Source organism: Heptranchias perlo, chromosome 25 (genome assembly GCF_035084215.1).
Source record: "Heptranchias perlo isolate sHepPer1 chromosome 25, sHepPer1.hap1, whole genome shotgun sequence".
Classification (NCBI taxonomy): domain Eukaryota; kingdom Metazoa; phylum Chordata; class Chondrichthyes; order Hexanchiformes; family Hexanchidae; genus Heptranchias; species Heptranchias perlo.
In genome coordinates this window covers 37,906,333-37,933,396 of record NC_090349.1, presented here as the reverse complement: position 1 = coordinate 37,933,396, position 27,064 = coordinate 37,906,333, and the positions used below count along the sequence as shown (strand labels likewise).

The 27,064-nt window shown below is 43.3% G+C and overlaps 1 protein-coding gene across 5 annotated transcripts in view; it reads right to left on the bottom strand.

The window, feature by feature from the left end:
- LOC137342242 (unconventional myosin-XVIIIb-like) overlaps positions 1–27,064 on the bottom strand; it is a 265,799-nt gene that overhangs the window by 147,889 nt on the left and 90,846 nt on the right. For all 5 annotated transcript variants that reach the window (XM_068006069.1, XM_068006068.1, XM_068006071.1 and 2 more), the window contains 4 exons: positions 23,973–24,063; positions 21,507–21,699; positions 18,492–18,572; positions 29–176 (listed from right to left, as the gene is read on the bottom strand). In XM_068006069.1, coding sequence (XP_067862170.1) covers positions 29–176; positions 18,492–18,572; positions 21,507–21,699; positions 23,973–24,063 — 513 coding nt within the window. The remainder of the gene's footprint in view (positions 1–28; positions 177–18,491; positions 18,573–21,506; positions 21,700–23,972; positions 24,064–27,064) is intronic.

Below are 27,064 nucleotides of genomic sequence, written 5' to 3'. Positions count from 1 at the left end.
ACACTGGTTATTTCTTTTCTATAATTACCTTCTTTTTCCATTTCCTTCTTCTCAAAGTAGGAACAGAGGCGATCGAGGACTACAGTATCACTGGAGCCTTGAACTAACACCTCTTCATCCAGAATCCAGAGTAGGCCTTTGGGCTCCTCCCCCTGGGAAGGCGGCTGAACCTTGAACTGATAGATAAATTACCAAGCATGAGGGTCAGATACAAATTAAATGAAAAGAAATTAATTGAATTTGCAATTCCATGATATCAGAGGACACCTAGAGGGAGCTGCAGACAGCAAGATAACAAAAATAGTGAGGGTGGGGTTGCCTCTTCCATTGGATACTCAAGGTAACATCCTTTAACATCCTCCGAGATAGCCTCCTGAAATAATGCTGATTGAATGGTGCAGCGAGTTAGCACACTGCCCTTTGACCTCTGGGACTTAAGGTTAACTCCAGCCCACACTGAAGTCTTATCTTTCCGCCAGCTACAAGGAAATAAGATAGTCCAACCCTATCTCTAGTGGACATAAGTCCCCAATGCAAAATTGCCAATAACTTGGGCGTGCCAGAGAGAAGCACTGATAGGTGGGTAGGAAATGGATAGCTCACATCAGTGCAGTTCTTCAGAAGGTGTGGTTAAGGCACAATGGTCGGGCAATGTAGAGAAAGTTTCACGCTGGAACCATACTGTGTTTTACCTGACCTGGGAATGCTTGGTGCTGACACAGATACTAAAAAGGGACAAATGTTAGTGTCATTCCTCAGCACGGCCAAAAATTTCCCTTCCCCCGCCTACCCTACAAATTAAACACAGGAAGCTAATCAGGAGGTGTGAAGTAAGAATGTGTACATTACATAGGTGTCATCTTCCATAACTATCAGTATCTAACTTATGTTCAACAATTTATATGCATTTTGCTTTGGTCTAAACCATAGGTATTACTGCCTATCTGCTCTTGAAAATTGTTGAGTGAAACCCGGTTTACCAGCAGTAGAAGGAAACAATGTTACGCCCTCCATATATTCAAATACATCTTCATTCTCCCTGAATACTCAATGTTGAAATCGAGAAATTTCTTAGCACCTCCTTATCTAGCTTACTCTCTCCCAGGACCTCAAAAACTATTCTAGTCTGCTCTTCCACCCATAGTTTACCATGTTTTCCAAACCCAACCTTGGTGGGACTAATCTAGCCACTACCTTTTGATTACCTTGTCTTCTCTCCACTCTTTACAACCTCATTGGTGTCTGACACTACAGGCCTACACCTTCATATAGGTTTCTCAACAATAAAAAAGATTAACTGTTGAAGCTAAGTATCAATATATTATTGACATTCTACCATGAGTTGTGACTTTAATAAAACTGTTCAAAAACAGGCATGAAACCATAAGAAAGAGCAACTTTAGGTTCTTTCAAGATGGGTGAATTCAGATGGGCTGAATGGCCTTTCTCACCTACAATTACCTGGTGTCCTTGTGATTATTGCATTAAAGTTGATTCCCATGTCCAATGCTAGACTTGAGAGTTTGAGTGGAGTCTTTAGAAGTTACAAAATGGAAACAGGCCCTTCGGCCCAACATGTCCATGTCGCCCAGTTTATATCACTAAGCTAGTCCCAATTGCCTGGACTTGGCCCATATCCCTCTATACCCATCTTACCCATGTAACTGTCCAAATGCTTTTTAAAAGACAAAATTGTACCCGCCTCTGGCAGCTCGTTCCAGACACTCACCACGCTTTGAGTGAAAAAATTGCCCCTCTGGACCCTTTTGTATCTCTCCCCTCTCACCTTAAATCTATGTCCCCTCGTTATAGACTCCCCTATCTTTGGGAAAAGATTTTGACTATCTTTTCCCAATGATGCATTGTTAAACGATCTTAATGAAGGCGTTAGCCCTTTTATTTTAAGTGGATCAATGACATTGTTAAAATAGTGCAAAGGGGGAATTTCACCCCAACACTTTAAACAAATTCACTAAAAATATTCACACCACACAATTTCATCCAAAAATTAGGTTCCAAATCTTGATTCTTATGGAGGAGCAGAGCAGAGAAGAAATTTAATACCTGTCGGAAACAATGTGAAAAATGAGCAGTCTTCTCCATTGTATAGTCCCGAGCTTGATCAAGCATCACTATTAATAGCCTTCATCATCACAGGTCTGAGTAATTCCCTCTGCATTGTTGGATTATTAGAGCAATTTATACTGTACTTGTGAAAAATGCGATGTCACAAGATTAGATTGTGCTCCTCGCTGTCAATGGTATTTCCAGAATAATGGAGCACTCAAAAAAGAACCAGGCATTCAAAAGACCTATTGGGTTCTTGTACCTGACAAGGTGATTAGTGCTGATTTCTTCATTAGTTACATGCAATGACATTTAAACATTTACTTATTGTTGTGTTAGTGGCCAGCATTTACAAAAGTACATTACTGAAGACTGACTATGTTCCTTCCCAGATATTGCGCCCAATGTAGCAGCACTGATCTGTTGATTATATCTTTGCAATGGATCTATTGAGCGAGTCAATTAAAATAACTGATTAAAGCTGCAGTCTTCCATATTTGTCACAAGGGATGTTATTTTAGAGAGGAGAGCTGTCCATCTGTTTCCATAAGCTCCCCAAAGGCTTGATGGTCAAATGAGAATATCCGGTATGATACTGAGCTATACAGACCAGGAAGATCCCATTTAATGCTCCAGTCCGTGCCGAGTTAGCTGATTTCAGCCATGGCAACAGTAAGAGTATTACGATTGATTGCAGCACCCTGGACGAGGGAGGGGAACAAAAATCAGAGAAGATTCCTGCTTATGATCGCTTTCCCTGCTGGAAAGCATGTGTGCGCGCTGATATTGGATGAAGACAAGATAGAACTTGTCTGTGATGCCCTTCGCAGTCAAAGAGCCTGCCGGCATTCTCCCTTCCTTTCCTGAAGTCGCTGATTCTCATGGGGAGCAAATTCCATTGGCACCACCAGTTCCTCACCAAGTGACCATCCTTGTTCATACATGAGCCTAGACAGTAAGGGTCAGCAGGTCATTTGACCTTCAAGCCCAACACAGCCAAACCCAACATCCCCGCACATGTACACTAGTTTTTAGCAGGGGTGGGCAGCCAAACCCAACCTCCCTGCACATGTACACTAGTTTTTAGCAGGGGTGGGAGGTCACTGGGTAACAATCAGGAATGGAAATCCTGGCTAATTCCTCCCCTCTGCAGCATGAGGACAATTGTAGAATGCTTCAACATAGACCAGGGATTGAAAGTGGGACCTTCCTGGTTGATAGGACTCAGTCACCGAGCATGAGTCAGCACATTCACAAGCAGATGAGGGAAGAAAACGGAGCAAAATTGGAGGAGGTGGCAAATGCAGAATGAGAAATTCATTACTTTTCCCTTCCAGTGTAGAGAAACATAGTTTAAGTTAAATAATTTGCTCAAATCTACATTAAGTCCTGACTGTTTTTGTCCATGGCTGTTGCTCTGTTCATTTATAATCGTTCATTCTAATTTATGGAATTGTGGCCACTTGATTTACAAAATAGCCATGTTCCTGAATAATTATTCTCTCCCCTCCCCACACCTCCCCCCTCAATTTTCTTCCCTCCCCACCTGAAGACAACGATTGATGCCAAGGAGTGAGAGTAGCCACTTAAGTGAAGCATCAATCAGTCACTCTCCATACCTTGACCAAGAGGCTATTCCTCTTGTTTGAGCCAGAATTGGCAAGCTATTAAACAGGGATCATAACAGCCACCCCCAATCCTTCTGGATTATATTGCTCAGTTTATATACTTCCGTTACCAACTCAGCAAAGGGGAGGGTGCAATGAATGGGTTAGCACTCAAACAGTTGCAACTCTGCTGAAAGAAGTATGAATCAGGAAATAGTCGGGGCATGTAATAAGGGAACAGCTATAATTATGGGGGATTTTAACTATCATATTAACTGGACAAATCAAATTGGGCAGGGCAGCTTTGAGGAAGAGTTTATTGAGTGTATTAGGGATGGATTTCTTGAGCAGTATGTAACTGATCCTACAAGGGGGCAAGCAACCTTGGACCTGGTCCTGTGTAATGAGCCAGGATTAATTAATAATGTCCTAGTTAAGGATCCCCTTGGAATGAGTGACCATAACATGGTTACATTCCATATCCAAGTAGAGGGTGAGAAGGTTGGTTCTCAAACAAGCGTACTGAGCTTGAATAAAGGAGACTATGATGGTATGAGAGCGGAATTGATTAAAGTGGACTGGGAAAATAGATTAAAGGGTGAGACGGTACATGAGCAGTGGTGTTCATTTAAGGAGTTATTTTACAACTTTCAAAAAAATATATTCCACTGAGGAAAAAAGGGTGTAAAAGAAATGACAGCCATCCATGGCTAAGTAAAGAAATGAAGGATAGTATCCGACTAAAAACAAGGACATATAAGGTAGCCAAACTTAGTGGGAGGATAGAAGATTGGGGAGTCTTCAAAAGACAGCAAAAAGTAACTAAAGAATTGATTAAGAAAGGGAAGATAGATTATGAAAATAAATTAGCAAAAAATATAAAAACAGATAGCAAGAGTTTCTACAGTTATATAAAAAGAAAAAGGGTGGCTAAGGCAAACGTAGGTCCCTTAGAGGATGAGATCGGGAAATTAATGGTGGGAAACATGGAGATGGCAAAAATGCTGAACAAATATTTTGTTTCAGTCTTTACGGTAGAGGACACTAAGAATAGCCCAACACTGGACAAACAGGGGGTTCTAGTGGGGGAGGAGCTAAATACGATTAAAATCACTAAGGAATTGGTACTCAGTAAAATAATGGGACTCAAAGCAGATAAATCCCCTGGACCTGATGGCTTACATCCTAGGGTCTTGAGGGAAGTGGCAGTAGGGATTGTGGATGCTTTGGTAATAATTTTCCAAAATTCTCTGGACTCAGCAAAGGTCCCGGCAGATTGGAAAACTGTTAATGTAACACCGTTATTTAAAAAGGGTAGTAGGCAGAAGGCTGGAAATTATAGACCAGTTAGCCTAACATCTGTGGTGGGTAAAATTTTGGAGTCTATTATTAAGGAGACAGTAGTGGAACATTTGGATAAACATAATTTAATAGGACAAAGTCAGCATGGCATTATGAAGGGGAAGTCATGTCTGACAAATTTGCTTGAGTTCTTTGAGGACATAACGTACAGGGTGGATAAAGGGGAACCTGTGGACGTAGTGTATTTAGACTTCCAGAAGGCATTCGACAAGGTGCCACATAAAAGATTATTGCTCAAGATAAAGAATCACTGGATTGGGGGGTGATATTCTGGCATGGGTGGAGGATTCGTTATCTAACAGGAAGCAGAGAGTTGGGATAAATGTTGGTTTTTATTGCTAGGGGGATAGAATATAAAAACAGGGAGGTATTGCTGCAGTTATATAAGGTAGTGGTGAGACCGCACCTGGAATACTGCATACAGTTTTGGTGTCCATACTTAAGAAAAGACATACTTGCTCTCGAGGCAGTACAAAGAAGGTTCACACGGTTAATCCTGGGGATGAGGGGGCGGACATATGAGGAGAGGTTGAGTAGATTGGGACTCTACTCATTGGAGTTCAGAAGAATGAGAGGCGATCTTATTGAAACATATAAGATTGTGAAGGGGCTTGATCGGGTGGATGCGGTAAGGATGTTCCCAAGGATGGGTGAAACTAGAACTAGGGGGCATAATCTTAGAATAAGGGGCTGCTCTTTGAAAACTGAGATGAGGAGAAACTTCTTCACTCAGAGGGTAGTCGGCCTGTGGAATTTGTTGCCCCAGGAAGCTGTGGAAGCTACATCATTAAATAAATTTAAAACAGAAATAGACAGCTTCCTAGAAGTAAAGGGAATTAGGGGTTACGGGGAGCGGGCAGGAAATTGGACATGAAGCTGAGTTCAGATCGGTCAAGGCCCTGTGGGTGGCGGAGCGGGCCCAGGGGCTGAGTGGCCGGGTCCTGCTCCTACTTCTTGTGTTCTTTTGATTTGTGGTTGGGATCAGATCAGCCATGATCTTATTGAATGGCGGAGCAGGCTCGAGGGGCCGATTGGCCTACTCCTGCTCCTATTTCTTATGTTCTTATGTTCTTAGTTATTTTTTAGTTGATCAAAAATGACTAATTCTTCAGACCCATCTGCCTCCTCAGGTGGACGTAATTATTCCAAGAAGAATGGAGGAATTCTCCCAGTGTCCTGGCCAACATTTATCCCTCAATCAACACCTCCAAGACAGATTACGTGGTCATTTATGTAATTGCTATTTGTGGGATCTTGCTGTGCGTGAATTAACTGCCACATATGCTTACATTACAACAATGACTATACATCAAAAGTACTTCATTGGCTGTGAAGTACTTTGGGATGTCACATGAAAGGCGCTGTATAAAGTAAGTTCTTTCTTTAGGCTACGGATAAACTCAAGGAAATTGCTGCCTCCATGGTCGACCAATTCTGTAAGTTTTCAGCTCATGCACTGAGAATTTGGAAAATATACAAATGGGATATCTCAGCTGAGGTTGATTGAATAACTCATTAGTGGCAAGGTCACAAGGGATTATGAGTTAGCTTCTGTTTTTTAGAATTGTTGAACTTTCTTGCTCATTAAGGTGACAGATGTTCCTGTTTGGACATAAAACCCGCTCAGATTTGGGAACCCAGTGTAGCATCAAGCACGTCCAGGACAGGTAAAGTACAGGTCAGAGGCTCACTCAATTCTGCCCGGCCCTAAGCTCTGAAATTCCCTCCCTAAGCCTCTCCGCTTCTCTACCTCTCTCTCCTCCCGTAAGACGCTCCTTAAAACCTACCTCTTTGACCAACCTGTCCTAATATCTCCTTATGTGGCTCGGTGTCAAATTTTGTGTGATAATTGCTCCTGTGAAGCGCCTTGGGATGTTTTACTATGTTAAAGGCGCCATATAAATGCAAGGTTTTTTTTGCTGGAGATTGGACACTGCAGTGTGTTAGAACAATGTCCACTGGAGACTGGATACTGCAGTGTGTTAGAACAGTGTCCACTGGAGACTGGATGCTGCAGTGTGTTAGCACAGTGTCCACTGGAGTCTGGATACTGCAGTGGGTTAGCACAGTGTCCACTGGAGACTGGATACTGCAGTGTGTTAGCACAGTGTCCACTGGAGTCTGGATACTGCAGTGGGTTAGCACAGTGTCCACTGGAGACTGGATACTGCAGTGGGTTAGCACAGTGTCCACTGGAGACTGGATACTGCAGTGGGTTAGCTCAGTGTCCACTGGAGACTGGATACTGCAATATGTTAGCACAGTGTCCACTGGAGACTGAATACTGCAGTGGGTTAGCACAGTGTCCACTGGAGACTGGATACTGCAATATGTTAGCACAGTGTCCACTGGAGACTGGATACTGCAGTGGGTTAGCTCAGTGTCCACTGGAGACTGGATACTGCAATATGTTAGCACAGTGTCCACTGGAGACTGAATACTGCAGTGGGTTAGCACAGTGTCCACTGGAGACTGGATACTGCAGTGGGTTAGCAGTGTCCACTGGAGTCTGGATACTGCAGTGGGTTAGCACAGTGTCCACTGGAGACTGGATACTGCAGTGGGTTAGCACAGTGTCCACTGGAGACTGGATACTGCAGTGGGTTAGCACAGTGTCCACTGGAGACTGGATACTGCAGTGTGATAGAACAGTGTCCACTGGAGACTGGATGCTGCAGTGTGTTAGCACAGTGTCCACTGGAGTCTGGATACTGCAGTGGGTTAGCACAGTGTCCACTGGAGACTGGATACTGCAGTGGGTTAGCACAGTGTCCACTGGAGACTGGATACTGCAATATGTTAGCACAGTGTCCACTGGAGACTGGATACTGCAGTGGGTTAGCACAGTGTCCACTGGAGACTGGATACTGCAATATGTTAGCACAGTGTCCACTGGAGACTGAATACTGCAGTGGGTTAGCACAGTGTCCACTGGAGACTGGATACTGCAGTGGGTTAGCACAGTGTCCACTGGAGTCTGGATACTGCAGTGGGTTAGCACAGTGTCCACTGGAGACTGGATACTGCAGTGGGTTAGCACAGTGTCCACTGGAGACTGGATACTGCAGTGGGTTAGCACAGTGTCCACTGGAGACTGGATACTGCAGTGGGTTAGCACAGTGTCCACTGGAATCTTGATACTGCAGTGGGTTAGCACAGTGTCCACTGGAGACTGGATACTGCAGTGGGTTAGCACAGTGTCCACTGGAGACTGGATACTGCAGTGGGTTAGCACAGTGTCCACTGGAGACTGGATACTGCAGTGGGTTAGCACAGTGTCCACTGGAGACTGGATACTGCAGTGGGTTAGCACGCTGTTGGCTTCTGGGCTCTGGGTTTGAATGGGGTTAAAGTCTCTTTCCCTGCTGGCTGAGAGGGTCCTAATTGAAATTAATCTGGGGCAGCCTCAATCTAGTTCCTAATCGCCACAAGTCCACAAAACAAAACTGCCTATAATCTTGCTCCAAGGCAGCCGTCTAACTCAGAGCAGCAACAAGAAATGCCTTTTGTGAAATTTAAAAACACGGTGGTGCAGTTGAGATATTCCCTTCTAGGCTGGGATTGAGGCAGAGGATAGTGAGTTGCACCTAAACTGAGAGTAGGACTGCCAACCCTCCCAGAATTGAGGACGGATCTCCCGGGAGCTGCTGCGAGCAATCCGGGAGAACAATCTGCAAAGTCAACGAAGCTCGCTAGTGAGAGCTGCTGCTGTATCTGGTGAATCTGCCCCATTACCATCCACGGAGAGGGTATTGGCTTTGCTCCGTGTAACCGAGGAGCATTCGTGAAAAACTAACTAAACAGGCTACTTTCCCACAGAAACCACTGTTTTGCAGGGGGTGGTGGGCAGAGGAACAGACAGTGAGAGGAGAGGGCCGCAGGCCCTACAGCTGTGGCCAGCAGCTCCGGCAGGAGCATTGAGCTGGCATTGCCGAGAAACCACGGGCTTGGAACCGATTCCGGAAGCAGTGTCGCTTTTACAATATGTTACAAGGGAACGGGGGAATTCAGTCCTGACTCAGCAGAGAGAGTGAAGGTAAATGAGTCTTAAACAGAATGGTGCTGCCGGACATATTTGGCTTGGAAGCTTAAAATGCTTCCATCTGCAAACAAATTAGCCCATTTTAATTCTCATGTGAGGTAACCATAGAGTTATAATTAACTACCAAATGCATCAGAAGTGAGAAAGAAGAACAAAAGACTTGCATTTATATGACACCTTTCACGACCTCAGGACGTCTCAATGAAGTACTTTTGAAGTGTAGTCACTGTTGTAATGTAGGAAACACAGCAGCCAATTTGTGCACAGCAAGATCCCACAAACAGTAATGTGATGATGACCGGATAATCTCTTTTTTTTTAAAAGTGATATTGGTTGAGGGATAAATATTGCCCAGGACACCGTGGAGAACTCCCTTACACTTCTTCGAAATAGTACCATGGCATCTTTTACATCCACTTGAGAGGGCAGACGGGGCCGCGGTTTAACGTCTCATCCGAAAGACGGCACTTCCGACAATACAGTACTCCCTCATACTGTACTGGATTGCGACTTGAACCCATGACCTTCTGATTCAGAGGCAGGGGTGCTACCACTGAGTCAAGGCTGACAAGAAACATTGCAAACTAACTACTTTTGTTGGAAATCCGATAACATTGCAAGTAGAATACTCTTATCCCCAACTCTTTACAATCTATATTAACGATTTGGAGGAGGGGACCGAGTGTAACATATCAAAGTTTGCAGATGATACAAAGATGGGAGGGAAAGTAGAGAGTGAGGAGGACATAAAAAACCCACAAGGGGATATAGACAGGCTGGGTGAGTGGGCGGAGATTTGGCAGATGCAATACAATATTGGAAAATGTGAGGTTATGCACTTTGGCAGGAAATATCAGAGAGCAAGTTATTATCTTAATGGCGAGAAACTGGAAAGTACTGCAGTACAAAGGGATCTGGGGGTCCTAGTGCAAGAAAATCAAAAAGTTAGTATGCAGGTGCAGCGGGTGATCAAGAAGGCCAACGGAATGTTGGCTTTCATTGCTAGGGGGATAGAATATAAAAACAGGGAGGTATTGCTGCAGTTATATAGGGTATTGGTGAGACCGCACCTGGAATACTGCATACAGTTTTGGTGTCCATAATTAAGAAAGGACATACTTGCTCTCGAGGCAGTACAAAGAAGGTTCACTCGGTTAATCCCGGGGATGAGGGGGCGGACATATGAGGAGAGGTTGAGTAGATTGGGACTCTACTCATTGGAGTTCAGAAGAATGAGAGGCGATCTTATTGAAACATATAAGATTGTGAAGGGGCTTGATCGGGTGGATGCGGTAAGGATGTTCCCAAGGATGGGTGAAACTAGAACTAGGGGGCATAATCTTAGAATAAGGGGCTGCTCTTTCAAAACTGAGATGAGGAGAAACTTCTTCACTCAGAGGGTGGTAGGTCTGTGGAATTTGCTGCCCCAGGAAGCTGTGGAAGCTACATCATTAAATAAATTTAAAACAGAAATCGACAGTTTCCGAGAAGTAAAGGGAATTAGGGGTTACGGGGAGCGGGCAGGAAATTGGACATGAAGCTGAGTTCGGATCGGTCAAGGCCCTGTGGGTGGCGGAGCGGGCCCAGGGGCTGAGTGGCCGGGTCCTGCTCCTACTTCTTGTGTTCTTTAGATTTGAGGTTAGGATCAGATCAGCCATGATCTTATTGAATGGCAGAGCAGGCTCGAGGGGCCAATTGGCCTACTCCTGCTCCTATTTCTTATGTTCTTATGTTATAGCTTGCATAGGCAGGATGGGCTGAATGGCCGCCACCAGTACTGTAGATTCTTGGGGAACTACTTTTAATCTGTAATGTTATGTTCATCTTCCAAGAAATGCATGGTGTGAAGAAGGAAAGAGATACAGTTCCAGAGTATACCTCCTGAGTGATTGAATTCAATGTTAGGTTTGAGAAGGAGAAGGGAGTGTCATAAACCAGGGTTTTTAATTTAAGTAAGACAAGCTTTGAAGAGTGGCTTTCCAGTTCTCAGAACTTCTCACACTACAACTACTGGCACAAAACTACAAGCAAAGACACTCAACAACAGAGGACCCAAGATAAATGCAATAACATTTGCAAATTATATCCAAGGGGCGTGTGGTGAAACTTCACGTGGCCAGACTTTATGTGGCCAGGTGACGTGAGGCCAGACATCAAGTGGCCAGACGTCCAGCAATACGTCCAATGAAAGTTGGCAACCCTAACCAGGAATGCTTAATGCTGACACTGGACCCAGAAAATCAAGTGGTTATCCACTCAGTGACTTCCCTCATCATGAGGAGCAGGACACTACACGCAATCTCTGAATTTCCAGCTGTCTCACAGATTTTGTTCTCCAATTCGTCCAGCCAATTACGGAACAATTTCAACCTCAAAAAGGACTGTGAAGTACAGATTTGTTACGGATTAATACTCATTTGTTCAAAGCAGGAACATGACGCAGGAACACTCTGCAGGAAACATGAACCAGGCCAGACTTGGAAGGAGAGTCCGTCAGGCGAGAAAGGGTTAAGCCATGTACCGTAAAAAGTCACACTCCTATTATGTCAAGTGAAGAAATGTCAAGAAAACATAGATCTAGCCTGGAGCCACAACTCAGCATTAAACAAACAGTGGAGAGATTAAGGCAGCTTAGAGTCTCTCAGCTGTGTTCAAATCGTTCCACCAGAGATCAATTTCTAGCTGGTTTAGATCACGCAGTTATTCTGGAAGGTAAACGCACTGAGTTGATGATTCATATTCAGTGCATTATCCTACACTGTACCATCATCTCAAGCAAAACAGTAACTGCAGAATATAACCCTAAACTCCATTTCCAGGAGTTAAAATTCCTTGTCAAGCTTAAAACGTTTATTGTGATGGTAGAAAGGAGGCATTTAGCTTCTGGATATATTTTTTAATCTTTGCTACATAGGAACTGGTATTTTTGACTTAACACAACAGATGTAGAACTTGGTGAGCTACAGGCCATTTAGTATTTTAAGAAATTGCAAGGAACGTTGGAAATATTGGGGTTCCCCCCATTAAATTCTCCTCTTGTCTCCTAAAGACATTGACTCTTGCTGGGGTACAGACACTGGCCATCCTCCCCACCCCAGCCCTTATTGATGTGTGAGGCTTAAGACAGTGAGTGGCTATTCCAACATGGCTGATATCACAGGCGAACCCAATCCTTACTGAACCCAACATCCACACACACACACACACACACACACATATATTCCCATAGGAGTTATTGCAATCAGAAGCATGAACTCTAGTTGGTTTCCCCTCTCCCACCTCCCTCCCCACCCCCACACCAGGGTGCTGCCCCACCCCCCGCCCCGCTGCCATAACTGAGATTAATGAACTCAGTATGGAAAAAGATTGAAGCTGGGACCTTGCTGCTCTGAGTAGCTCTGTACCACACTGGGTGATGCATTTACCCATTAAATCACCAGAGGAGCTGCCTCTAACATCATTAATCATGGGACTCGGTGATTAGTGCACTGTCCTTTCACCTCTGGGACTTGTGTGTGAATCAGAGTGACTTGATGAATTGTCCTCTTTTGTCACCTGCTGCGTAACCTCCTCCTCCGCTCACGTAACTGTATAATCAGTAAGGGAAGGTGCTCATCTGAGGTACCAGTTCCTCCATCACCAACACATCCTGTCCTATTCTCTTAACGGTTTACCTAATCAGTTGACAGCATTGTTAACTGAATAAGTAAAGTATCGGAGAGCAGGCCAAAAAACCCCTTCATTTATGCTATTCCTTTGAGTAAATACTCCACTTTTTATATTGGCCAAGTTGCCTCCCCTTCTTCTTGAGCTGGCTGCTGCTGAAGCAGTTTTGTGCGACAATGTTTTCACATCTCCTTTGGCAGATCTTATAAAATAACACAATCATTCAGTCTTTTTTTTCCATCACAAAATAGAAGAGGTTTTCAATGAATAAACTCTTAATAAACATCTGCAGTGCCACTGCCCCAGGCAATCAGAACTGAATTACAAAAATGCACTGTGTGGTGATCTGGGAGCATTGTGCTGTACCGCATTGACTCTTCAAGCTTTCTAAATTTGTGATTAATAAAAATCTTGTTAAAATTTAGGCTACGTCCCCTCCCACGATGACTCAGTCTGTCAGTGTGATGCCCGGCATGGAACTGACTCACACAACCCAAGTTCAGTCCATTGTCTCACCGGAGTTTGATCCATGACCAATCCAATCCCTAGGTGGGCCCAGTAGTAACACCCTTGCCTCTGAGTCAGAGGGGTGTAGCCTCAAGCCCCACTCCATGACTTGACGAGGCTGACACTTCAGTAAAAGAAAGAGAGAACTTGCATTTATTATGAGCTTTTCACGACCTCAGGACTTCCCAAAGCGCTTTACAGCCAATGAAGTACTTTTGAAATGTAGTCATTTTGCAGCAGCCAATTTGTGCACAGCGAGGTCCCACAAACAGCAATGTGATAATGACCAGATAATCGGTTTCTAGTGAATATTGGCTGAGGGATAAATATTGGCCAGGACACCGGGGTGGATTCCCCCTGCTCCTCTTCGAAATAGTGCCATGGGATCTTTTATGTCCACCTGAGAGATTTAACATCTCATCCGAAAGGCAGCACCTCCAACAGTGCAGCACTCCCTCAGTACTGCACTGGGGTGTCAACCTTGATTATGTGCTCAGGTCTCTGGAGTGCGACTGACTCACTCTGTGGAAGGTTAGCAGTGAACTTCCACCTAGTTTCAGGTCCAGTTTTACTGTGTGTTTTTGCATTATTGTTTTCTATATTCTGCAGAAGGACAGCTAGGTTCTGTACATTACTGTCAATCTGCTGTTTGCCTTTGCTAATGTTTACTTATCTATTTATTATTAATAAATGTGTTTGGTATTTTATCATCTAAGTTACAATCTTATGATGAAAGTCATCGATTTGAAACGTTTCTCTCTCCACAGATGCTGCCTGACTTGCTGATTGGTCCAGCATATTCTGTTTTAATTTCAGGTTTCCAGCCTCTGCAGTATTTGCTTTTTGTCTGCAAGATGGAATTGATTAGCCAACAGAAGCTGCTGTATATTAAGTTATTTTAAACCTTAATAAACATGCTTGTGATTTCTTACACATTCATGGTTGGATTTTATTTAATCTTAAAACAAGCTCAAAATAAGAACATTACAAACCTAGCATTAAAAGCAGCAATGGGAGGGTGTTCGAGAAAAGGGCATTGAGAATTCAGTCAATTTAAAAAAAAAGAAAGTCTGGAAGAGAAAATGTGGGAAACAGCTATTTTCCCACAGAGGCGTTCCTCCCTTTCCTCTCCTCAAACGTGTTGTCGCCTCCTGAATTCATGCCCATCCTTCCCGCAACTCCATGTTTGAATCCCTTCAATCAGGTTTCCGTCCCTGCCACTGTACTGAAACGGCCATTATCAAAGTCACAAATGACATCCTTTGTGACTGTGACTGTGGTAAACTATCCCTCCTCATCCTTCTCCACCTGTCTGCAGCCTTTGACACGGTTGACCACACCATCCGGTTTCAACACCTCTCCTCCATCATCCAACTGGGTGGGACTGCGGTCGCCTGGTTCCATTCCTATCTATCCAGTCGTAGCCAGAGAATCACCTGCAATGGCTTCTCTTCCCACTCCTGCATCATTACCTCTGGAGTCCCCCAAGGATCTATCCTTGGTCCCCTCCTATTTCTTATCTACCTGCTGCCCCTCGGTGACATCATCCAAAAACATGACGTCAGGTTCCACATGTAGGCTAACGACACCCAGCTCTACCTCACCATCACCTCTCTCTACCCCTCCATTGCCTATGATTTGCAGCGCTGAATGAGCAGAAATTTCCTCCAACTAAATATTGGGAAGACCAAAGCTATTGTCTTTGGTCCTCGCTGCAAACTCTGTTCCCTAGTGACTGACTCCATCCCTCTCCCCAGCCACTCGCTGAGGCTGAACCAGACCGTTCACAACCTTGGCATCCTATTTGACCCTGAGATGAGCTTCCAACCCCATATCCGCTCCATCACCAAGACCGCCTACTTCCACCTCCGTAATATCGCCCGTCTCCGCCCCAGCCTCAGCTCATCTGCTGCTGAAACCCTCATCCATGCCTTTGTTACCTCCAGACTGGACTATTCCAATGCTCTCCTGGCTGGCCTCCCATCTTCCACCCTCCATAAACTTGAGCTCATCCAAAACTCTGCTGCCCGTATCCTAACTCGTACCAAGTCCTATTCACCCATCACCCCTGTGCTCACTGACCTATGTTGGCTCCCGGTCCGGCAATGCCTCGATTGTAAAATTCTCATCCTTGTTTTCAAATCCCTCCATGATCTCGCCCTTCCCTATCTCTGTAACTTCCTCCAGCCCCACAACCCTCCGAGATTTCTGTACACCTCCAATTCTTGTCTCTTGCGCATCCCCGACTTTAAACACTCCACCATTGGCAACCGTGCCTTCAGCTGCCTAAGCCCTAAGCTCTGGAATTCCGTCCCTAAACCTCTCTGCCTCTCTCTCCTCCTTTAAGTCGCTCCTTAAAACTCAGCTTTTTGACCAAGCTTTTGGACACCTGTTCTAATATCTCCTTATGTGGCTCGGTGTCAAATTTTGTTTGATGACACTCCTGGGAAGCGCCTTTGAACGTTTTACTATGTTAAAGGCACTATATAGCTGCAAGCTGTTGTTGTTGTTTATTGGTGGCGTTGCTGCCTTTAAAAAAATTGCCCAGAAACCAAATTTTCTTAAGTCAGGAGCAGGTTGTCGATGCCACCATTTATTTGGTGATAGAAACATAGAAAATAGGAGCAGGAGTAGGCCATTCGGCCCTTTGAGTCTGTTCCACCATTCAGTATGATCATGGCTGATCCTCTATCTCAATACCATATTCCTGCTCTCTCCCCATACCCCTTTATGCCTTTTGTGTCTAGAAATCTATCTAGCTCCTTCTTAAATATATTCAATGACTTGGCCTCCACAGCCTTCTGTGGTAGAGAATTCCACAGGTTCACCACCCTCTGAGTGAAGAAATTTCTCCTCATCTCAGTCCTAAATGTCCTACCCTGTATCCTGAGACTGTGACCCCTCACTCTGGAACCCCCAGCCAGGGGAAACATCCTCCCTGCATCCAGTCTGTCCAGCCCTGTCAGAATTTTATATGTTTCAATGATATCCCCTCTCATTCTTCTAAACTTGAGTGAATGCAGGCCGAGTCGACCCAATCTCTCCTCATACGACAGTCCTGCCATCCCAGGGATCAGCCTGGTGAACATTTGCTGCACTCCCTCTATGGCAAGTATATTCTTTCTTAAGTAAGGAGACCAAAACTGCACACAATACTCCAGGTGTGGTCTCACCAAGGCCCTGTATAACTGCAGTAAGACATCCTTGCTCCTATACTCAAATCCTCTTGCAATGAAGGCCAACATACCATTTGCCTTCCTAACTGCTTGTTGCACCTGCATGTTTGCTTTCAGTGACTGGTGTACAAGGACACCCAGGTCCCTTTGTACATCAATATTCCCCAATCTTTCACCATTTAAATAATACTCTGCCTTTCTGTTTTTCCTTCCAAAATGGATAACTTCACATTTATCCACATTATACTGCATCTACCATGTATTTGCCCACTCACTCAACTTATCTAAATCACCTTGAAGCCTCTTTGCATCCTCCTCACAACTCACAATCCCACCTAGTTTTTTGTCGTCAGCAAACTTGGAAATATTACATTTGGTTCCCTCATCCAAATCATTGATATATATTGTGACTAGCTGGAGCCCAAGCACTGATCCCTGCAGTACCCCACTAGTCACCGCCTGCCACCCCGAAAAACACCCATTTATTCCTACTCTCTGTTTCCTGTCTGTTAACCAATTTTCAATCCAGGCCATTATATTACCACCAATCTCATGTGCTTTAATTTTGCACACTAACCTCTTATGTGGGACTTTATCAAAGGCCTTCTGAAAATCCAAATAAATCACATCCACTGGTTCTCCCTTATCTATTCTACCAGTTACATCCTCAAAAAACTCCAGTAGGTTTGTCAAACATGATTTCCCTTTCATAAATCTATGTTGACTTTGTCTAATCCTGTTGATATTTTCTAAATGTCCTGTTATCACATCCTTTATAATAGACTCTAGCATTTTCCCCACTGCTGATGTTAGGCTAACCGGTCTGTAGTCCCTGTTTTCTCTCTCCCTCCTTTTTTAAATAGTGGGGTTACATTTGCCACCCTCCAATCTGCAGGAACTGTTCCATAATCTATAAAATTTTGGAAGATGACAACTAATGCATCCATTATTTCCCTGACTACCTCTTTAATACTCTGGGATGCAGATTATCAGGCCCTGGGGATTTATCGGCTTTCAGTCCCATTAATTTCTCCAGCACTATCTTTTTACTAATACTAATTTCCTTTAATTCCTCCGTCTCACTAGTCCCTTGGTTCCCTAGCATTTCTGGGAAGTTATTTGTGTCCTCTTCCGTGAAGACAGAACCAAAGTATTTGTTTAATTGCTCTGCCATTTCCCTGTTCCCCATTATAAATTCTCCCGTTTCTGACTGTCATGACATCAACAAGGAACGGAGCGTGAATCCTTCCCACCAAAGACATTTAAATCACCCGGACAACCAACTGCTTCTGCTGGTCGTCTTCTTCATATAGATTACTCTTTCAAAAGAAATTCAAAAGCAGACGAAAGTCAACAGCTGATTTTAATACATAAAGGTGTCCTGAGCAGGGGTCATAATTTTCCTTTTTCTTTGAAATCTTATTGCTTTAAATGCTATTCCTCTCTAAATAACTCCAGGGGTGTTCGCCCTTTCTCAACAATCCTCCTGAGCTGCAATTCCCTGTCCACACCCTTTATCCCTATGATCCAGATCACTGCTTGCTCCCCGCTCCACCATCAGAAGCTAATCTTTCAGTCACTATGCTCCTGTCCTCTGGAATTTCCTCCACAAACTACATTGCCTTGCTACCTCCCTCCTCCCTCCCTCCCCACCTTCAAGAATCTCCTAAAATTCCTACTCAACTTCCCTTTGACCCTCCCATTTGTCTCTCCAACATCCCACCCAGTATTTATCTGCTTTCTTTCCTGCTTTTTGTCCATTGTTAAATGCTCTGGGGCAGTTTCTTTTTTTATGTGAGGACGTATGTAAGCTGTTATTATGTCGCAATTAGACTGGCTCTGATCAAGTTGAAGGTAAAAACTATAGACAGAGTTGGAGGGTATGAACTTACCCTTAATACCTTGGCACCTCACGGCTGCTGCATTGATTCCTGTCACAGAGATGGATCAGCCTGTCCAGCCCTCTAGATATCTCTAATCACTTGAGTACCAGGAGTCACAAATGTTCAAGATTAATGTTCCCAGATCCTACAAAACCCATTGGAAAGTCTCTACTTTCCTTACCTGATTTGAAGTTTGATCGATGACTGACACCGTAGATGCTGGAGAGGTTTCTGCTGTGTCAAATGTTACCTGAATTTTTTCCTGTTGAGCAAGATTAAAACCGTTAATTTAATAAGTACCTATTCTGTTTAAAGTTCTACAAATGTCTTAAGTCATAAAATGTTATAAACTTGACAGATGATTTCTTTTTAATAGCTGTATCCATTATTAGGTATAATTAAAAGTCTATCATTTGGCACATCAAATTTTACAAGTGTCCATAGCACAAAAAAATGTCACAGTTTTCTAATTGGTTCAAATAATCAAGTGATTCACTTAAATATTGACATGTGAGGGAAGCAACCAACAGCCATATGTGACCTTGGCTGCCTATCATTTGACCCTACCAATAACATTTATAACATGCTGAACACGTAGAATCTAGAATTTACCGGTATAGTTACCCATTACATCTTACCATGCGTTCACCAATTTTTGCCTCGACAGGCCTCCCCTTTCTCAGCAGCCTTTGACTTCCTTTCTGCTCCATCCCCAAGATCCAATCCCGCTCCATAAGGCTCTAATTTTGTGTCCCTCGGAAGATATTTTTATGATCTCCCCACGTGCATGATTCCTCTCTCTCTACCTTTCCGGCCTCTCCACCCATCCTACCTTTGCCCTCCCTGCCATCAATTCACACTATCAATAAATGAGGTATCAACTGACTCCATCTGCCACACCTATCAGACTGTAAGTACAACGATCCAACTGAGCAACAATACTCTATGTGTGACCTCAACAAATGAAATACAATTCTCAATATTATCTATAATTTACTATTTACCTGCCTAATTACTAAATGGCCATAAGTCACAAGCTCGCAAGACAGCCCATGTTAGCTCATCCATCTACAACAACCTACAGTTATCCACCACAGCATCTAACTGTTCTTAAATAATTCCAGGGGTTTTGCCTCCACTACCCTACCCAGAGTCCATTCCAAATATTGATCCCTCTTTGTGCAAAGGACAACTTCCTAGCACCAGTCCTTACATAGAATTACATAGAATGTACAGCACAGAAACAGAACAGGCCATTCGGCCCAACAGGTCTATGCTGTTGTTTATGCTCCACATGAGCCTCCTCTCTCCCTACTTCATCTAATCCTATCAGCACATCCTTCTATTCCTTTCTCCCCCATATGTTTATCCAGCTTCGCCTTAAATGCATTTATGCTAGTCACCTCAACTCCTCCTTGTGGTAGCGAGTTCCACATTCTAACCACTCTCTGGGTAAAGAAGTTTCTCCTGAATTCCCTATTGGATTTATTAGTGACTATCTTATATTCATGGCCCCTGGTTCTGGTCTCCCCCACAAGTGGAAACATCTTCTCTACGTCTACCCTATCAAACCCTTTTATAAGCTTAATGTATCAGGTCACCCCTCAGCCTTCTCTTTTCTAGAGAAAAGAGCCCCAGCCTGTTCAACCTTTCCTTATAAGTATATCCTTTCAGTTCTGGTATCATCCTAGTAGATCTTTTTTGTACCTTCTCCAGTGCCTCTATATCCTTTTATAATACGGAGACCAGAACTGTTCACAATATTCCAAACACGTCTAACCAAGGTTCTATACAAGTTTAACATAACTTCTCTGCTTTTCAATTCTATCCCTCTAGAAATGAATCCCAGTGCTTGGTTTGCTTTTTTTTATGGCCTTATTAACCTGCGTCGCTACTTTTAGTGATTTGTGTATCTGTACCCAGAGATCCCTCTGCTCCTCTATCCCATTTAGACTTACCATCCAAGCAGTATGTGGCCCCCTTATTCTTCCTACCAAATTATAATACCTCACACTTGTCTATATTGAAATTCATTTGCCAATTACACGCCCATTCTGCAAATTTATTAATGTCTTCCTGTATTTTGTTGCAGTCCTCCTCGGTATTAACTATTCCCCCCAATTTGGTGTTGTCCGCAAATTTGGAAATTGTACTTCCATTTCCCAAGTACAAATTGTTTATGTGAATGGTAAACAACAGTGGTCCCAGCACCGATCCTTGTGGAACACCACTTCACACCTATTGCCAGCCTGAGTAACTACCTTTAACCCCTACCCTGTGTTTTCTGTTTTGTAGCCAACTTGCTATCCATTCTGCTATTTGTCCCTTGACTCCAAATGCTCTGACCTTAGTCAGGAGTCTATCTCATCAAAGGCCTTTTGAAAACCAAGTATATTACATCTACTACATTACCCTTGTCTAACCTTTCTGTTACTTCTTCAAAGAATTCAATAAGTTTGGTCAAGCATGACTTTCCCTTTTGAAATCCGTCCTGACTATTCTTTATTATATTTTCGGTTTCTAGATGTTTTTCTATTACATCTTTGAGTAAGGATTCCATTATCTTTCCTACCACCGACGTTAAGCAAATTGGTCTATAGTTCCCTGGACAGTTTCTATCTCCCTTTTTAAATATAGGCATCACATTAGCTGTCCGCCGGTCCTCTGGCACTATTCCCTTTTCTAATGAATTTTTATATATATATATGTAATAGCGCCTCTGCTATCTTTTCCCTAACTTCTTTTAATATGCATGGATGCATAGTTTGCAATTCACCAGTTTGATGGAAAAGAAGAATCTGCATTTATAGAACGCCTTTAGTGTAGAAAAATGTCCCAAAGTGCAGGATGGAGGTGTAATTAAAAAACCTTGCCCTACTGTCATAACTTGTCTTGAAATAGTGTCCCAGATTTATCTCTTCCATATTGTTTAGGGCTTATATACCCGCAGGCAGTCCCCTCTTTGGGATCTCAACTCCTCAGAACTTCCTGCTTTCTAGCATAACTTTGTGCTACTGGCAAACCTCAGTGTTCTACTTACGTTACCTGTATCCAAGTCATTGAAAAAGATTAAGAACAGCAAAAATCCAAGGCATTCCATAGAAATCTAGCCAGTTTGCTAAGACCTGAGGCTTCCAGCAGATCTTTCAAGATTCACCAAAACAGATAAAAAAAAATGTAAATATAGTGACTTCACCTCCTTGTATCTATCCAGCTGAGACACAAAGGTTCTCTCATGGAAAAGCACCTGTAGCCTCTCATGCACGTAGTTGTGACAGAGCTCTTCGAACGTGGCTGCTCGGTCTTCGTTTTCATGCCGTGGATTCTGAAAGCCGGGCGTGTCCACCACCATGATTGACGTCAGTGACAACTGCTGGGAGGAAACTGACCTGAGGAACATAAGCGCAGAAGCGAGTGTCATTTCATGAGTAGAAGCTGCTCCTCTATGTGTCCAAGCACCCAATAGAAAGCTGAATTTCCAATTAGACTTTATAGCAAGGATCAACGATGTCCAATTTGTGTAAGCGACAGAGAAGGAAATCTGGTGTAGGAGTGACATTCTGCCATTAGTAGTCACTAGTTAATTTAATACTATACTCAAATCATATTTATAAAGCCTGCAAATCATCATTATTGCACCAGTTTTTTCTATGTCTGGTTACTGGTAGATTCAACACGTGTCTCCCCGTCTTCCAGTCACTGACGCCAATATTTTATGGCAGGAAAAGGTTTAACTTTGTTTTCCTGCCAAAGGTGTTGGAAAATTGACACTATGTTTTTTTTACATCTGTTTTAATTAAGTTATTTTTTTCCCCTTCTTTTATATACTTGTTCCATGCCACACTCCAGTCCCCATCTGACCAAATCTCCCAGGTGGATCCTGCTTCACCTGTGCCAACTCTCGATGTTGTAGGCAAACTTCCCCAGTGCACTACAGGACATTGGGGCAAAGCAGTCAGCTGCCATATTGGGGTCAGGGGATCAGCAGAAATGATCCAAGATCCTCTCAGGTAAATCAGGAGGCTTATGAGGTATATCCCCCCAATCCACAGTCAATGGCACTTGTCATCTGGTCACTAGGTGCAGAAAGTGTTCACTCCCCATCTGATTGTGAAGCTTCTCACCTTCTCTCGAGCACCTCTTAATATAACTTAGCAGCACTTACTGCATAAGGAGTTGAGGGGCAAAATTTTAAACCTCCCCTCCCCCAACTAGTGCTGTCACCAGGCTTATTTGTTGGATTCATACCTAAACACCACAATAAAAACAAATGACAATTAAGCCGATAAGCTTTATTATTGTGCCATACTCTCAATTCATCACCTCAAGGTGGTCCCACCACCTTTGGCAAGAATTACATTTCACCCTGTTGTTATACAGCCCAAAATGCTGTCTCCAGAATAAACCAATGTTTGGAGCAACAAAATCTATAACTTTACCCATGGTTTTTTCACAGTTCAAGTGGAGACAGTATGAGAAGTTCATACGCCCACATTACATTTCACAGAAGTTTCAGTGACTGCAATGACCATTCTGTCACTCACTGTGCTGCTAAATCAGTATGGTAGGAAGCAGATTTGTATCTTTGATCCGGCGCACAGCGAGTTTCCGATCTCAGCCTGCATTGTGAGGAGTTGCACAGTCCATAATGATCATTAAATAATAATTGGAATAATTCGCTTAATTTAGCAGTCAATGAAAGCTGAGTCTTTGAGTTTGCCAGCTACCTCGTCTCAGAATCATATGTTTGATGTATATTGAAAAGCCAGTGTTAAGCCACACTGTGGACTGTTGTAGAAGTGTAGCCACTGTGAAGAATAAAGAGGATGAAAGCAACTAACCTGAGTTCTGCCGCTATATCACATGGTGCCAAACTGAAAAGCGATGACAGAGAAGATGTGGCAGGAAAGAAACAAAGAGTGGACAGAAAATCAGAAGGATAGCAATCACTGCACTGTTATTGTGCATTCCTCTGCATCCAGTTTCAGAGCAGAGCTGGGATCAGCTTTCCTTCCACTTTGACCAGCAAGGCCTCGTGGCCAAGTGAAGACATGAAAGAAAGAGGCTCAATTGGAAAGAGAGAGGAAAAATTATCGTTGACTAATGTTGTTGTTTTAACAACTGACTGATTTGATAACATGCTGACAGAGAGCATCAAGATTAGTCAATTCTGAAAATGAATCGACAAAGTAGAATGGCAGGAATTTTCACTAAAAAATGTCAAGATGCAGTAAATAAACCATTCTCTGACACATTAACATTTCAAATGGTTATAAAGCAACAATACTAGTCAATATTACTTCTGTTTTTCTTGTTGAGCAATCTCTCAAATGTATTGTCTCCCATCTCCTCTTTTGACCATGGTCAGTAGTGAGGAGCAAAGGTTAGTCATGAGATCTTCTGGAATGTCTCAATATCTGATACATTCACCAATCCAGACTTAGTTTACAATCAGAAAGTTGGCACCTAAATCCTTTGGCCACATGTAAAGAGACTAAAATAATCCCCACTCACCCACCACCCCTAGATATGTTGACCAGTTTATCTAAACTGAGAAACTGCCATCACTAACTTCATGTACATTGAACATGGTCTATGAGCAAGCTCTTCCCGTCAGTTAGTGTGAAATTATTTACATGACACAAGTCTATCCAACTTTTACCTGTTGATGAGCATAATGATAATGGCAAATAGTTCTTCATATAATCCAGCAGCCATTCCTTCCATACACTCCAAACCTGTCAAACGAGGACCTAAAGGCAACAGAGGAGAACAGGTTGGATGTCTCACACTCACATGGCACAGTTGGCAACATTGCTGTCCATCAGTGTGGGCTAGATTCAAATCCAAATCACAGATGAAAGGACCAACTGCACCTAGTGTCCCTCTTCCCCCAAAAAAACAGTCCTTTTTTGTGAGTCTGAACTAAACTTTGGAACTTTCAAAAAAAGACCATTTGTGGTCATTACAAGCTCTGACCTGTCCAGATGTACACAGATATTCCAGACTCTGCCTTTCTCCTCCGCTAGTGGTAGCCTCCGCTGGACAGAGGAGTAAACTACAACTTTTATTGTCGCTACCAGTGAACTAAAAAAGACTTCCTGCCATTGTGTCATCTGGTCAGAACAATGCAGAATATAACTGTTGGAAATAGATAATATTTGCATTGATACAGCACGTCTCAAAATGCTTTACAAAATGAATTACTTTTGAAGTGCGGTAACTGTTGTTATGTCAGCAAATGTAACAACCATTCTGTACCAGCGACACCCCACAAACAACAGCAAGATGAACAGCCAGTTCACCTGTGTTTCGGTGGTTTTAGCCGAGAAAGGAATGTTGGCCAGGACACCGGGAGAACTCTCTGCTCTTCCTTAATGTCCACCAGAACAGGCAGGCAGAACCTCTTCCCCATTATTTCCCCATCACTGGGGTATCAGCCTAACTAACGTCCCCTAGTCCTGTAAAAAAAAATTATAATCATTGCATCATTTTAGATTAATCTGTTTCCGTCTAATGGTAAAATTAATCATTTATATCTATGTATATTTAACATGAACTTTTCTTTCTGGCAATGAAAGCAGTTTATTCCATTTGACAGTAAGCCACAATATCTGTAATCTCTGTTATACAGTGTATTGTTATCTGGTCTACAGAACAAGTGGAGAAGATTCAGATTTATGGCGAGGTGAAGCTCATTTTCTATAATAGGATTTTCAATGTCAATATGTTCGGCTCAGAACATTAAAATCACGCTTCTTAGCTCTTGCACTTGCAAATGCTTGAAATACTCTGACCATTTCTTTTCCGGATCCTTAATAACAATCCTCTTAGTGTAGGTAAGGAGAAAGCTGACAGGTATTAGGTCTCTGTGAAATGAACAGTAACTCTGCAGAGCAGCAGGTCTTGAGATTGGAAACCAAGCAGAAAGGGGAATGGAGGAGGGGCAGAAAACAAACCTCTCTCCCTCCGCTCTGGACCATCGTGAGTTGCCACTATTTTTTAAACTTTATTTTCAAACTATGAGGGCATAGGATATAATGCCTCACCCATACCTTACTAGAGTCACCACCCTCTGGTGCCACTCTGGTGAAGGTATCGACTCTTTGCTGTAGTATTAATACACAGCTACTGGTACCACACCGAAGTGGCCATTCTACATGTATGAGCCTCGAGATTGACTCTTAGCGTGCTACTTAACCATGAGAGGGCACTGCAGCCGAGCCTGATTCATGTGCTCACCCAAAAATACCTGCGCTTTCAGCAGCTGTCACTAGATGACAGTCAGAGGCAGAACTCTGCTCAATTTTCCCCTCCAAATTCCAGGGGCACCGTCAATTGTAGGACCATAACCCGAGATCAGATAATTCAGTAAATACCAGGAACAGAAGCTTGGCCTTCATGATCTGTAAAGCTCATTGATGCATTGTCTTAATCAGCCGAGCCATCGGGGGAGGACCTCCTACTTACTGTTTAACGAGCATTTTTCCAAATCAATTTTTGTTTTCGACTCTAGAAGATTTTACTCGGTAATGTTGAGAGTATGCCCCATTGAGGAGGAATCCTCCACCACTGTCAGCACACACCAATGGTAGGAACTGATTTCAGTGAACCCAATATTAGAGCTGTGATCTTTCGACGTGCAGGGGTGGTGGGCGAGATCTCCCCATTAATGTGTGCTCAGAAAATTGTCCCCCTTCATACATTTGTGTTTATTTTACACACTGGCTTAGTGTAGACCAGTCTTACTTCAAGGAGCAGTCCCATCTTAGTTTTCAGCCATCCTATGTTAGTCAACAAGTTGTGAAGATTTTACCTTGTAGTGCTGTGTTGGCTCACTTTCTAAAATGAGTTTATAAAAAGTGACTACTGATATGGGTGGCACATGTTGGAGCCTAGCTGCAGATTCAGTGGTTGGGAATCAGATCTCACCCCTGTCTCTTAGACAAGCTATGCTGTGTAGAGCTGACAATCTCAAACAGATGGAAGTTAAAAGAATCGAAGGTAACTGAAAAACAGTCTCCAATTTTGGCAGTCATTTTTCAGAATTTCCTAAGATTTAATGCACGCCTTGTGCAACACAGCCAGACTCTCCTTAAATAACCAACCACACCACTTCTAAATCCAATAGCATTAAAGAGCTCCAGTGAATCCTAGGAAAAATACTTGGATGCATTTATAAAATGGCTGCCACTGGCACAGTCTGTTTTCCTTTGGGGAAAGTAAAACATATTATAAAGTTACAAAGCAAGACTAAACTGTTACAAATTGTCTTAACAACTAAATGTTGAGCACAGAGCATCACTTTATAGTGCAACGCATCAAATACAGTCATCCACGGGGCTGGCCCATTAGATGTAAATGCGCAGGTTGCTGCTCTATGCAGGTTCCTGTACAGTGTTCTATGCAGGTTCCTGTACAGTGTTCTATGCAGGTACACGTACAGTGTTCTATGCAGGTACACGTACAGTGTTCTATGAGGTACACGTACAGTGCTCTATGCAGGTACACGTACAGTGTTCTATGAGGTACACGTACAGTGCTCTATGCAGGTACACGTACAGTGCTCTATGAGGTACACGTACAGTGCTCTATGCAGGTACACGTACAGTGTTCTATGCAGGTACACGTACAGTGCTCTATGCAGGTACACGTACAGTGCTCTATGCAGGTACACGTACAGTGCTCTATGCAGGTACACGTACAGTGCTCTATGCAGGTACACGTACAGTGCTCTATGCAGGTACACGTACA